Consider the following 14,916-nt stretch of genomic DNA (forward strand, 5'->3'; position numbering starts at 1 on the left):
TAATATTTAGATTAGTGTGGACTTTATGACTCAAGTTTGACTACCAGGGAACATGAATTTCCTGGTCTGCGCTATATTGTCACCAAATCAGCCATTGAAAGGTGCCACGTCCTAATGTTTACTTTTGAAAATTATCCTAAGGCTAGGATTTACCGTGAATTAATTAGGGTAGGATGAAGAGGGGTTACTGAAACTTGGAAATGGACCTAGTTCAAATACACTTACCCCATTAACTTTCATGCATCTCCAGCTGCCTAAGCTGATCTGTGCTTGAAACTCAGAATGATTGGTGACGCCGCCCCCCCCCGAATCATTTTCTTCTCTGGTACAGGGCTCTGCTGGGCTAGGATAAATCCAGCTCAATAAGGCTATTCATATAGTTTTATCTTTTTGAATATTACCTCTGTATTCACAAAGATGTCTGGCTTTGTATTCACAAAGATGTCTGGCTTTGAAGTACAGGTGAGTAACATTTTTTATGATAGCAGTGAATTGGCACTATAGCCCTTTAAATGGAGGATTTGTCTGAGAGGTTTTCTGGTATCTGGATTTCAGCTCTCTGGTTCAAAATGCAGCCTTGCAGAAGGACTGTAAGAAGTCACTCTCATGAAAATCTTTTCTCTGTAGTTAAGACTTTTAGGCCCCAGAGTCATGCAATTATGGATCTTGTCTTGCAATTACTGTGTATATTATTATATCAATCCAATTATTGCTGTCATCTAGAAATGGATCAAATCCTGTGGAAAACCAAAGATAATGAAAAGTCATACTCCAAATAGACATTTTAGGTTTATAGCCCAGTCTCTGGTTCTGAGGCATAATGCCCTTGATACCTGAGGAAGATATCTTGAGTCATTCTCTAAGCTGGTGTTGGGGAGGTGTCCTGCTTCCACAAGGTGACTGCATTGGGGGACTAGGAGGTGAAGCAGAGGAGTGGCCAGGACTTCATTTTCATCACTTGACTTTCCATATGCCCCTTTGGAATAAATAGTACCTTTCAGTGCACTGTTTGCAGTACCATTTAATTAATGACTCTTCTATCACAACTACTGCATCCATTCTTAAAAGACTCTGACATAATATGTCTCCTCCTGTAGCTCTTATCCCAGGAATGCCTTTAAGACCTGCAGAAATAAGTCAGGCAACATTCTTAGTTATTTAAGATTTGTTGAGTATTGTCTGTGCAAAGAACTTTGTATGACATCTGGGAGTCTACTGTCTTTTAAGGGAACTTTAGGAGATATAGCTAGAAGAGTATATGGTTTAATTACAGGGCCGGCCCTAGACAAAACCTTGTCTTCAATCGATAGTTACTTTACTTGGCAGCTGTCTGTTGAGTCTTTCATAGGTCATGTAGGATGTACAAGACAAAGCAAAACACCAAACAGTTCGTGTTAAATGTTCAACTCTTGTAAAGCAAATTAACCAGTGAAGAGTGGCCTAGTGGAGTTAGGTGTTATGGAGATGAGACTAGAAGTGGCTCTGAAAGAAGAGGAAGAAGAGATGGGCAGAAAAGAATGGAAAGGAGCTGCAGAAGAGAAAGAAGGAAGAATAAGTGAGACGAGACCACTGTGCTCACAGGCCAGTGAGGGCATCGGTAGGACTTGGGTGAGGGTGTGGAAGCAAACTGCTAAAGACCTTCAAAAGCAGGCCAGAGTGCTGAGGCTGGATAATGGTAACTGAGAGCTATTGAAAGTTTTGAGCAGAAACATGTTATGATTAAAGCCATGCAAAATAAAGATTAGTTTGATATAGAAAACAGATGAAACAATGTCTGCAAAGAGGCTATTAAAATTATCTAGCCATGGGCTTCCGAGGGCCTGGATAGGATGTGGCCAATGGGAATGGAGAGAAAACGAGGTAATATGCAAGACATTTCATTATATTTCTGTAACTTGTGAGGCCATATTCTTACAGTTTAGTGGTAGCTGAGATCTGGAAAGACCCTTCAGATATAAGGGGCCCCTCAACTGTTATGTCAGGTTAAATGAATGACAGAGGAAGGGTAGGAAAGGTGAGGGAGAATCATCTATGTAACATAGGGGTCATGTTTGTAATTTAATAAAATAAACAAAATGTTATATTGCTTCCTCAGAACTTGGCTTGAGATGGAGAGAAAGCAAGAGAAGCCCTACATTTATTTGTAGTTATAAAAAAGAGTATTGAACTTTCATGGAGAACTTTGTTCTGCCTTGAATATCAATGACACTGCCATTCTCTTGATATCCAATCCAGTGTCCAAACTGGAAACCCATCTTTTACTTGACGCTTTCCCATAATCTCCATATCCAGTCACCCAACACCTAGATACTTTTGTTTAACTAAATACTTCCTGTTCTCAGCATCCCCAAATGCCTGTAACCTAAGCTCACTTGCTCTTACATTTCTTTCACTGGATATTAATAACTGACCATCTTACAAGTGTTTGTGTGGGAGGGGTGGTAGAATTTAACTTATCAAAGTACTGTAAAAAGTAAAGACTTGAAAGTCTGCATTTATAAATTTAAAAAAATGTTTAGCAACTATCTAATTAAAACAGTGTCTGACTCTATTGCATTTTGAACAGAGGCCACTCATCAGGAGCTTTAATAGCTGCCTCTGTTGAAGATATAAAGCTAGTGTGGACTCTACATATTTTATAAAGGAAGTGGAGAGGTGTCCCAACTTGAGCTAAAGGGTAGTGAGAGTGAAAAGTTAAACTCACACCTTTTATGGCAAACACGGCACTGCCTAAGCCTTGTATCTTTCAAGAGGTGCATCCCTTTCTGGAGCAAGAGCCAGCTAGGCTTCTGAAAACTGATTCTTGGAGACTGCTGGAAGGAATGACCCCAGAGTCTTTTCCATTATTAGAATGAAGCACAGAAGATAGAGAGCTCCTGACCATAAGGAAAAAACCTGAACAAGAAATCACTTTTTTTCCCATATACATTTTCTGCCCATTTTCTAAATGGAACTGCTGTTTTCCCTAGAACAAAAATATAAGCCAAAAATATCTTAAGTATTGTAATATTGATCAGCTATATTATGAGCTTCCAATATAATTTACCTAAAGCAATGTGGCGACTAGAATTTTGAGATGATCAAATATGGCATAACGCAAACATAGGTAATGAAAATAATAAAATTTTGACACCGTTTCCCAAGAATGAGGCCAGGTATTAAGTGTGACTTTCTTGATATGATTCATATCCTGATATTTATGGTTTAACACAGCCCATCTGAGTATTTATGCCATTATTGTCAGCCAGTAAGAATGCCCATTCTGTTTTTCAGCTTCTCCTGTTGGCAACGGTTACATCAAGCCTCCGGTTCCACCTGCTTCTGGCACACACAGAGAGAAAGGGCCGCCAACCATGTTACCCATCAATGTGGACCCAGACAGCAAACCAGGAGAATATGTCCTCAAAAGTTTATTTGTCAACTTCACCACTCAGGCCGAACGCAAGATTCGTATCATTATGGCAGAGCCCCTGGTGAGTACATGCTATGGAACCTGCCATTTTGAAAATTCACCTGTATGCTGACTATACTAGATTTCAACACTCTAACAGAAGATGGGTTGCTTTTCCCCCATTTGTAAAGGTTCTTTAATATCATAGGTAATTTTTAAAAGATAATAGTTAGGTTCCCCGATTTAAGAGAAACAATTTGAGTGTTGAGGATTTTAAAACAATCTTCAGCAAATACAGTTCAGTAGCATGCTTCACACCTGCAATTGGGGCTAATAAACATAATTTAACAGGAAGTATCAATCATAGAAAATTGTGTTCAGAGTCTCTGTGAGATATGTGTGTGTGTGTGTGTGTATATATATATATACACACACATATATATGGCAAAATCTTTTGTTCAGGTGGCTGTGTGGACTTCAAGTTTGAGAAGATAAAGCCTTGGTACCATATTGTCAGAGGAAGTGTTTTGATGAGTCGTTCAGAAAGACCACTTCCATTCTAAAACTTGGAAGACAAATTCTTGACTTTAACTTAGAGAAATGATGCCCTTGGATGTCAGTGTCTTTGATTGCAGATGCTTCTGCTAGAAAATAAGGCAGGCATGAGTCCACCTTACGTTAATTGCTCTAACAGGGTTCTAAAGAGCACTGAATCTCTCCAAAGACAGTCAGGAAGGAAGGAAGTGCAATTGGTAGATTCAGATTACTTGTTTTCTGACCTTGGCAGGGCCACACACAATAAAAGAAAAGGAAAGGAATTCAGAGTGACGCAGCTGTTTCTGTGAAGTGTGGCTTTGTACCTCCTGTGAGGTTACTGGGGCAATAAGAAGATAATCGGAGGTTTGCTTTGCAGAATTATAACTTAAAATAATTAAATATACTATTCTTAAACCCATAATACAAGTCTCTGAAAATATGTAACAGGTGATGCACATCATCTGTTAAAAATGACCTTTACAGGAATTACAGCATAAGGTTTGGGAATCAGAATTCAAGAATGTTTGTTAAGTGTGTTTACCTGAAAGTTACAAACTTTGCACATTAAAATTTTTATTAGATCAGTGGATGTTATATTTATCCATTCTGTTCATAAAATTCTCTCCATTTATTGAATTTCTATAATTATGGAAAATGTTTCTTGCTTTTACAGTTTAAGTCATTTAAATTCATCCTTACTACAGGACCTTTATTTCCATTCACTCATGTTTTTATGTTTCTTCTTCTCTTACCTAATAATAGCTAATATCTGTGGTGTACTTACTATGTGCTAGGCATTGTGGACATCTTATTACCTCCTTTAATCTTCACAATGACCTTACGTAGATATAATTTATTTCCTGTTTACAGACGAAGTTGGCACAGAGAAGGTTAAGTAAATACTCAAGGTCACAAAGTGTTGATTTAAACTCAAACTGGGTGGCTTCAGAGCCCACATCTGAACCCCTCTACACTTTATTGCCAATCTTTCCATGGTCCTCTTCTTGTAAAGACACTGTTGCAGATACTGTTGCTAACTTCTTAAAACAAACCAACACAGGACTCTCCTATAACTTGAGTCAGCCACCTCAAATATCCAAAGTCCCATTGCCCAGAACAGGGCTGACCCTTGGAGCCTCCATCTCCTTGAGAGATACTGAGGTAGCCCAGACTCCCTCCCCAGTGGAGGAGGGGGATGCTACCTCCACTTCAGAGGATGTGGGGCAATTTAAAGAGAGTGGTGAGGCACAATGAAGATTCATTTCACCCTGTAGCCCTAGAAAAGTACAAAAATGGCAGGCCTAGTCTCTGAAATTGTGTATCCTAATGAATTTTCCTGAGGAGCTGTGAAGTTGTACAAAAGTTCAAAGAGATGCTTACACAGCTATGTCCTGACACCTTTTGAACCATCCATGTTTCCAAAATAATCGTTTACTGTTTTTAAGAATTTATGAAATAAAATAGTTTGGATTTAACTTTTTTCCTCTTTACTCAACTTGGGATTCGTTTGCGTGGAGTTTGTTTTTCTTTTTGGAATAAGGATTAGGTCAGAAAAATGTATATATGTCATAGCATTCTTTTAATAGGAGTAGACATTTTTGTTCCTCTCTGTGATACAACTAAAATGTCCCCAAACAAGAAAAAATTTTAAAGTGTAAGTTCTCATCATCAGGAAATCTTTCTTATGTGCCTAGAGTGAGGAATTCTGCTGGTTGATGGCCAAGAAGACACACTTGATGTTTTTAGCTGAAAAGATGAATTCAATCAATTTTCAGTATTACTGTTTTTTTATAAAAAGAGACCCCCCCCCTTTTTTTTTTTCTGAGCCCGAGTCTCACTCTGTTACCCAGACTAGAGTATAGTGGCACAACTTTGACTCACCACAACCTCGGTTTCCCAGGTTCAAGCAATATTCGTGCCTCAACTTCTCAAGTAGCTGGGACTACAGGTGTGTGCCACCATGCCCAGCAAATTTTTATATTTTTAGTAGAGACGGAGTTTCACCATGTTGGCCAGGCTGGTGTCAAACTCCTGACCTTAGATGATCTGCCCACCTTGGCCTCCCAAAGTTCTGGGATTACAGGCATGAGCCACTGCACCTGGCCTTGTTATCCCCCTTTGATTGTTTGGTAGAATTGTAAGCTTCTGTGCCATATTCTTTTCTTGTCTGCTGAAAAATGCTTGGTAATTTTCTGTCCTTATATTTGCCTATTTGTAGGCCAGTAAATGTGAATGGATTCAGAGGCTTGTCACCTGATTCTAGAAGTGTGACTGTGCATTTGGCATTTTGTCCTGTAGCTGTAACAAGAGGTGTTTTTTTTGATGTATGTAGATTACATTTAAGGTGAATTCTATCAAATGTACTCTGCGGTTTCTCTTGCTGAGTTAGCTTCTTTTGCAAAGTCATTGGGTGCTTTAAAATTCTGAATTTATGTGATTTTGTATCAAATTACAAAATTATATTCTGTTATTCTTAACTAAATAAAACTTGTATGGGGATGGCAAAGGTAATTTTCAAAAACTTGGAAGTATAGATTTATTATTTGGGGGACTACTTAGGAATCTGTATTTTTTAGTTCTATTTTTAAAAGACTAATTCAGAATTTCACATCCATTAGATTGTGTGCAACAGATTACATACAACTTTAAAGTGTAAAGTTTTATTTATGACTTTGCAATATCCAGATAGCCAACTTTAAAGAAAAAAAAAAGAGCAGGAAATAAAAATGTTTCACAAAACAAATTTTAGATTTATTTCTTTGTAAATATCTTTCACTTGTTCTGCAGAATGGCTCTTTGTACCCCAAAGATGCTCAGGTCATATTCATGAATATTTATGGATAAGTCAATAATTTCATTCTATTTTTATTTCTTCATGGGGACATTTAATAGCATTTGTTCTCATCCAACTTTATCATTATTTCACCTTTCCCAAGCAAAGTGTTCTAAACAAGCTAATGGGGTCATCTGTGTCTCCTTTTATATTTTTATTTCAAAACATAAAAACCGCAGAAAATTATGAATACAATTCCTTCCTGCATCCTCCTCCTTCCCTCTGAACTCAGTTTTCTTCTTCCCAAAGTGAGTCTTTTTCAGTTCTTTAAGTAAGAATCAGTGGGTGGTAAATTACTCAGTCTTGTTCATCTAAATGTCTTTATTTCTCCCTCATTTATCAGTGATGGTTCAGCTGGGAATAGAAGTCTAAGTTGACATTCATTCTCCCTCTGACATTTGAATCTTTATTTCTCTGTGTTGCCTTATCATTTCTGTTGAAAAATCTGTAGTGAATTTGTTATTTCCTTGTGGATTCTTTACTCTTTTCCGTGTATACTTTTATAGGTTTTTTTTCTTTGTCTTTGGTATTCTGCAGTTTCACCACACTGTGTTTGGATGTGCGTTTATTTTTATTTTCTTGTTTGAGACTCTCGTGCTTCTTGAATTGAGGATTTATATATTTTCATCAATTCTGGAAAATTAGTAACTATTAATTATATGAATATTGTCATTTTTCCGCTTTCCCTCTTCTCTTTTTCTGGTACTTCTATTAGATGTAAATTGGAGTTTCTTATGGTACATTGCATATCTTTTTACCCATCTTTTATTTTTCTACCTCTTTGTCTCTTTCTACTGCATTCTGAGTAATTTTTTTCAGATCTATCTTCCAATTCATTAATGTTCACTTAGGCTATATAATCTGTTTTACCTACCTATTGAAACTTTTTATTTTGATTACTATATTTTTCATTTCTGGAAGTGCTATTTAGTTCTCTTTCAAAGTCTACTTAGGCTTCTTATTTTCGTTGTGTTTTCTTTCTTTTTGAAGATTACAACTTTCCTTTTATGTCTTCAATCACCTTGAACATGTCTTTAGATTATTGTTCTATCACCATTTGTTGTGTCTGCTAATTCTTCTGTTTGTTGTGCCTGCTAATTCTTGCCCATGATGGATTGCTTTTTATGTACTTTGAAATTTTTCATTGTGAATTGTTTAATTGAAGTTTATATATATATATATATATATATATATATATATATATATTTGAACTTTAGGTTCTGGGGTACATGCAAAGAGCATGCTGGATTGTTGCATAGGTTAATTGAAGCTCTTTTTCTGTGAGTTCTCCTTTCATCCACAGTTGTGGGAGTGTTTCTCCAACGTGGTTATGTTTTTGCCACTTTCCGTTGCCCAGAGTTGTCCCTGTCCAGAGCCAAATATTCAGTTGCTTTCTGCACCTAAAAGGTGACACAAATGTATATTCCAAACCTGTTAGACTTTGGCCTATGGTTTCAAATTCTTGGATATGATTTTTTTTTCTTGTTATTTTACATAGAACCAAAGCAGAGACCACTGGGAACATCTTTTCATCTTCTTTTAATGGTACATAGATTTGTCTCTAGGCCATTGTTTAGGACTGGATTTTATGTGAGGCATCTTATTTTCAATGTCCCACCTCTCAGGGCCCGCATCTCTGTTTCCTGTCCCCAAGTGGACAACAAAAAAGCTCTATAGGATAATTAAAGAAACAGTCCTCTCCCTGGACAATCACTATGCTACCTCACTCCCTCCTGTTTGTCCTTTCCCTTTGCCTTTCTTGTGAACTCATTTCTATGCTTTCTATAAAAAAAAAGTTATATTTCATTCCGTATTTCTAAGCACTTCTTCCCTGTGAGCTTTTGGGTCCTCTTAGCCATCATCCTGCCTGTGTCCTCTGCAGAATTCTTAGTTTGCTTCCCATGCAGATAAATCCAGGGTTGGCCTTTGCTCCATGAAGCTCATGGTGAGGTGGGTGTCCTCAAGGTGAATAAAAGGAAGAATGAGGGGCCCATCACCAGTTTTGCTTCCTCTGATCTCATCTGTAAATCTTCCCTAAATACAACCCTGTCCATTACATTTCTTGCACAAAACTTTGATTTCATTCTCTCTCACTCCTTGATTTGTCTCAAACCGATCTTACTCCCACCACATACCTTTATGAACCCAGGTTTCTTGTCTGCCACCATGCATTTATGCATGCTGGCCCCTCTTTCTGGAATGCCACTTGGCTCCTCATCCTGCCTACGCTTTAAGGCCCAATCCAAAATCTCATCATCTGAAAAACTTGGTTTGATTTCTTCCCTGCTTTCTCCACATAATTATGCTTGTGTTAACACACATTCATATGTATCTACAAATCTGTACTTTATCTGAGCTACCATATTATTCTGTCATGCGAACTATTCTGTCCTCATTGAATTAGAGCAATTAGTACAGACTAAACTAGTAAATACCAGAGTATATTACAGGTTTTAAGGATAAACATTTTATGATACTTTGAGTTGTGCATGTGCTTATCAGACCATAGTGTATTTCTTATGGTGGTCGGGCAGGGGCAGAGATTTTCTCTTAAGTTGAAGGAGCAATATATTAGCCTATAAGTTCCTTGGAGGCAGTATCTGTGCGGGATGCCTCTTCACACACACACACACACACCCACATCCCATGCCCCCATTTTCAGGACAGTGTTTGAATATCACAGACAGTAAATGTTTTTTGAATGAATTAGTACATGAATGAATGAATGCAACATTAATATAGTAGCTTCAAAGGAATGTCTTTATAGGAATCTGTGTGTTTCCAAAGTTCATCTTGCCAACTCTAAACAAATAATAATAGATTTTTGCAGTTGACAGATGAATGCCTTACAATGTGCTGAATGCAAGAGGCATTGATTCTCAGCCTTCTGCTTTCAGGCATCTAAGGATACCTCTTTATTCATTGATATGGTCACCTTCCCCTCACCCCCACTCCAGCAATAGGTGACTCTTAGTGATCAGACACAGTCTCAGAATATCTGCTCTCATTCTCTAAGAATCTCTCTATTTATATAGCATCTGTCACTATACTCACAGGCAATTGCCTTCTCAGTAAGCTCTTCCCAAAACCAAGAGTCTCCAGTTTTTCAGAATCCAAGTGCTGCTATGAATTTTGATTTTGCAGATCGAATGAGCAAAAGAGATAAAGACAAAAGAGCTTTTCATTCAGACTGATTTGGATTTGACTACTGCTTCCACCTCTTTAGTATGGTGTGACCTTGGACCAGCCAGTCAACCTCCTTTTTTCTCATTTGCAAAATGGGATAATAGTACCCAGCTCACAGGGTAGTTGAGAGGATTAGAGGGATTGTGTGGAGCCCCTGATATACTCCTGAACATGTAGGAGATGCTCATTTGTCCTTATCACCTCCCTCCTCATTATCCTCATCGGGGAGCTGAGATGAGTTTCTGGTATATTTCCTCGGAAGTCAGCCTGATGCTTGCTCTCTTTGTGTTCACTCAACCACCGTGGAGGCTTGAGCAGGGGACTTGACTGCCTGCTGTTGCCATTTATCAATACTGTCAGGTGGCTGTCCTGAGCTCTGTATGGCACTGACAGAAGCACAACCACAGCTCCTTTCAGCAGACCTGGTCTTGGCCCTCCAGGTGCTCATGCCCTAGGAGGTGACGGAGGTAGACAAATAAAGTACCCAGGAGAAGACAGCATCCCCCTCAATCTCACTGTATTTCCAGCAAAATTCTTGAGGCCTACCCAGGTGTGAATTTTGAAGCCCTAGGCAGTAAAACCACGGATTTGAGATAAGTCCACCTAAGAGAGTTTCCAAAGGCTTTCAAAGAGGAGATTTCATTGGTTCTTGAGAGTAGGGGGTTCTCAGAAAAAAAGTAAGAACAGCATAATGCCAGGCCATGCTGAAAGGCCAGACAGCCCAAAATGTGAAAGGCTGGATTATTCAGCTGAGTACACCAAGTTTAGAAAATTTCAAGAATTTTCAATCACACTTCCTAGGATTTTGTCCATGCTCCTCCCTATAACTTGACCAATACACAAGAAAATTGTTTTTTTATTATAGCCCTGCCACTAACCTGTGCTTCTGGCAAAGTCACTTAAGTGCGATCTATCATTGTTTTCTCATCTATGAAATGATAGCAGCCGGGCCGTTTTCACTCTAGTGTATGAAACAAATGAAATAAAAGCAGCATTCATTCTCAAACCCCTGGGTTTAAACTCTCAGATTCCCTGGATTTAAATCCCTAGGTTTAAACTCACTTATTAGTGAGTCTACCCAGGTTTAATCTTCCATTGTCCCTTCCAGGAGCTGCAGTGGAAGCTAAATTGGGGATTGGGCCAGGAATTCCATCTGGATCTAGTCTATCAGCATAAAATGTCAACGGGAAGAAGAAAAAGACATTCTAACTCGCCTGACAAAGAGTTACTCAGAAAGAAAGAAATTTACTGTGTTTTGATTTTGAAACCTGGAAAAAAAGAAAAGATTTTTTTTTAAGTCTACTTGACTTAAAAAAAAAAACCTAACTTTCATCTTGTCCTTCATCAGAAACTAAGAGTGACTCCAACTTCCTAGAATTCAAAAATACTTTTTATGATGAAAGATGAGTGAAAATGGGGATTTTTGTTATTGGAATTGCTTGAGCCTTAATAGTCTTGTTCACAAAATGGTTAATGGACAAGATGCAGGCAGGATATTTTAGATACTGCCCCTGTGCTGAGTTAGGAACACAGGTGTGGGCTGACAAACAGCGTGATAATTCATAAAGGCGCTAACCATGTCATGCTGGAATGGAGGCTTAAAAATAATAGAACATGATCTAGCTGGTTTGCTAACATGAAAGAAGTAAACTCCAAGTAACACAACCTATTTTCTTGGGGTGCACAGTCTGAAGAATACAGGATGCCAAACTCTATTGCATCACACATCATGAATCTGTAATGAAATATGTCATGCTTAAGAACAAAACTGTAGGAACATCAGTCATGGCCAGCTGGCACAAACATTGAAAGGGCAAGCAATTAGCTAATGACAGCATTACTGCATGCTAATGTTGTTCCAGGTTCAGGCGGTAACGTTGTTGACATACCTTTGTTCCTTGGCCCAGAGTCTGAGGCTTCCAGCTCCTGTGTGCTGATGTTGCAAAGCTGGCATCAGGACAACTCTCCTGTTAACCCTAACGTTAAGCAGGATGCTGTGCTGAAATAAGGACACTGGTGGCCCAGCACCAACAGACGGTATATGAGGAGTGGTTCTAGTCATTTTGATGAATGGCACTGTGGGTCTAAGTAGGCAAGTCCTTTTGCAAGTGACATGCACACTCGTCCCAGCTTCCTCTTGTGATTTTAGACTATATCTGATGAGAAGTAAGAGACTGAAATTAGGATACACCCTGTTTTTAGGTATAAAAGGTTTTTTTCACCTCTGGGCCATATAGAGACTGAACATTCATCCATAGTCTTATTTCACTCATTCACATGACTGGATGTGTGTGCAGACTTCTAGATATCAGAAAATATCAGATCCTTTCATCCAGAACCCTTTTTAGTATTTTAGTAATTTGTGAATTGGGAAATTCTACTGTGCTAAAGGACAGAGTGACTGCCTCTAATTAAGTTTGGATCTTTATATGGCAGATCTTCATAAAACTGATTGTAATTAGTCATATTCATAGGCTTATCACCATTTACTAACCTCAACCATGTGAAATTTCATGATATTTTATCATGCCCATTTGCAAGTTGGTGATTTTTCTGCACTGCTATATACATGCCAGTCTTCCTATACTAAGCAAAGGTTATATGTCTGTTGACTAAGGATGTGTAAATAGCAGAAATACCAGCCTTAATGTCTTTCTGCACTGTGGATTCCAGTCAACTTCCCAGAAGCACAATCAGCTAGTCTTGTTGGTCAAACTCCTCTTTAAACAGAGGCTGCTGTTGCTTCAACACACCTAATAAGGGAAATATAGAGTAAAGGTAATTTCTAGATTTAGCTCCCTGTTGAGCATAGTGATAGAATCAAAGTAATGCTATGCTGAAAGGAGACTAAAACATTGCTGGTTGGATAGGGAATATTTATATCACACTTGACAACATACTGGCTAGTTTTCAAATTATAAATAAATAACCTTTAAAATAGCTGTTTCTTAGCAAAATAAGTTAACCTGGAACATCCCTTAAGTAATCTATAAAGACATTCACCAAAAACTTGAAAATTCGCCCTAACCCAGAAATATAGCCTTGTTAGTGGCTAAAAAGAGACCATAGTTGAAAGATTTAATTTAGCTGCTGAATGAGGTGATCTTTCAGATGAGCTCATAAGTTTGTTTTCTTTAAGTATGCTTGGAGTCATGTAGATGAAAAACATTTCTTCTGTTGCTCCAAAATGGAACTTTGTGGCTGTGAAATGAAATTTAATACACCACCATAGTAAAAGTTTGATTGAACCTTACAGCAAATAAATGATGTGAAAAGTATCACGAGGTAATAAAAAATATCAGAGGGCTCTTTACTTCAATTTAATAGTATCCAATTCAATTTATTCATGGATAAGGCCATAATTTTTATTTCTCGTAACTTTATGAAGATATTACTGAAGTTTCCTTTTTTTGAGAATACAAAACCAGATGAAGGTAATTCCTTGTTATTTTCAGTCTAGTTTTTCTGGTGCTATGTTCTTTGTACTATTTACAAAGACATCCTTTTTAACACAAACAAAAGATCATCTGGAAGTATATATTTTGGAGTGACAGAAAATACCAATGAAAATACATTTCAATAATAATGGCATAATACCAAGTACCAATGGCTCATCCTTTAAGGTCACTATGATGTAATATTGCTATGTTCCCACACAACAGTTTGCATTTTGACATTCCTGAAAATCATCAGTACAGTTTTCGGCAATAGCAAGTTTTACTGTTGCATTGTAGCAATCTTAACCAGCACAAATTTTGATTTCTATAGGTAATGCTAACAATAATAAGACTTGTTTTATTAGATATTTTTACTCTTGCTTACATATATATCTAGTATATTCTGACTTTTAAAATTCCTGAAAATACTACATTCTATTTGATAATATTTCCTGATGCTTTTGGGAATTTCTACTCAACTCCTAAATTGTAATCACACAGGTTGAAGGCAGGGGGGTTGGAATGTTCCTGTAGGCTTTCCCAAGATGATTCAGCCATGAGGAATACAAACATTCAAGATAAAGGCTAGACTATGCAGGCCACAGAGAAGGAATGTCTGCTGGGCACAGTAGCTCACACCTATAATCCCAGCACCTTGGGACGCTGAGGCGGGAAAATTATTTGAGTGCAGGAGCTCGAGACTAGCCTGTGCAACATGGTGAGACCCCCATCTCTACAAAACATAGAAACAAAAAAATTAGCCAGTTGTGGTGGCACATGCCCATGCTCGCAGAGGCTGTGGTGGGATGATCATTTGAACCTGGGAGGGTGAGGCTGCAGTGAGCCTAAGTGACAGAATGAGATCCTGTCTCCAAAAAAAAAGAAAAAAAGGAAAGAAGGAATGTCTAAGAGTGGGAGGAGAACAGATGGGTGGCGGGGGGTGATTCACGTGAAAAGAAGAGAGTGATCATTGCTGCTAAAGATCCAGGATGAAAAATGGCCACCAGATTTGCCATTTGGAAAATTACTGGGGTCCCTAGGGAGACTAATTTTAGTGGTGAAAGAAAGGCCAGATTGCAAGTGGTTGAAGACATTTTGAATGGGAGAGGAAAGAAAGGCAGGAAGTGTAGACCACCCATTGAAGAACTAAATATGAGAAGAGGGCAAGGCAATAAAATGAAAAGGCTTAAGCATGTTGATAAGCTGAGAGAAAGACGCGAGAGAGTGGAAGGGTGTAAGACAGGGGTCACTGAGGAGCTGGCTGGCTGAGCGGTGTCCTGCAGGAGGCAGGAAAAGATCCGTCCACACGCATTGCAGTAGACACTGAAAGTCCACTGAGTGAACATAACACACGCTGTTAGAGAGGTATGCTGGGACAAATAAAATGAAAAAGACCAAAAGGCCACTAAAAAGTTAAAAGTAGAAAGTTATTTGTATTAAATGAGCCCCTTGTATACCTCAAAACAGAAAGTTACCTAGAAACAAACAAGTGAAGGTTGTATCTTAAATTTCTTGGTAGCTGCTATAGTTTT

General features: G+C 38.3%; 1 protein-coding gene across 10 annotated transcripts in view; it reads left to right on the forward strand.

The window, feature by feature from the left end:
- Window positions 1-14,916, forward strand: part of FRY (FRY microtubule binding protein) — a 477,475-nt gene that overhangs the window by 237,405 nt on the left and 225,154 nt on the right. For 9 of the 10 annotated variants that reach the window (XM_017538031.2, XM_017538028.2, XM_037741802.1 and 6 more), the window contains one exon: window positions 3,274-3,473. In XM_017538031.2, the coding sequence (XP_017393520.1) occupies window positions 3,354-3,473 (120 nt within the window). In that variant the 5' untranslated portion in view covers window positions 3,274-3,353. Of the gene's footprint in view, window positions 1-3,273; window positions 3,474-14,916 lie in introns of those variants that run through there. The other variant, XM_037741805.1, reaches the window with a different exon arrangement.

The sequence above is a fragment of the Cebus imitator genome, unplaced genomic scaffold, assembly GCF_001604975.1.
Source record: "Cebus imitator isolate Cc_AM_T3 unplaced genomic scaffold, Cebus_imitator-1.0 Scaffold108, whole genome shotgun sequence".
In the NCBI taxonomy this organism is placed as follows: domain Eukaryota; kingdom Metazoa; phylum Chordata; class Mammalia; order Primates; family Cebidae; genus Cebus; species Cebus imitator.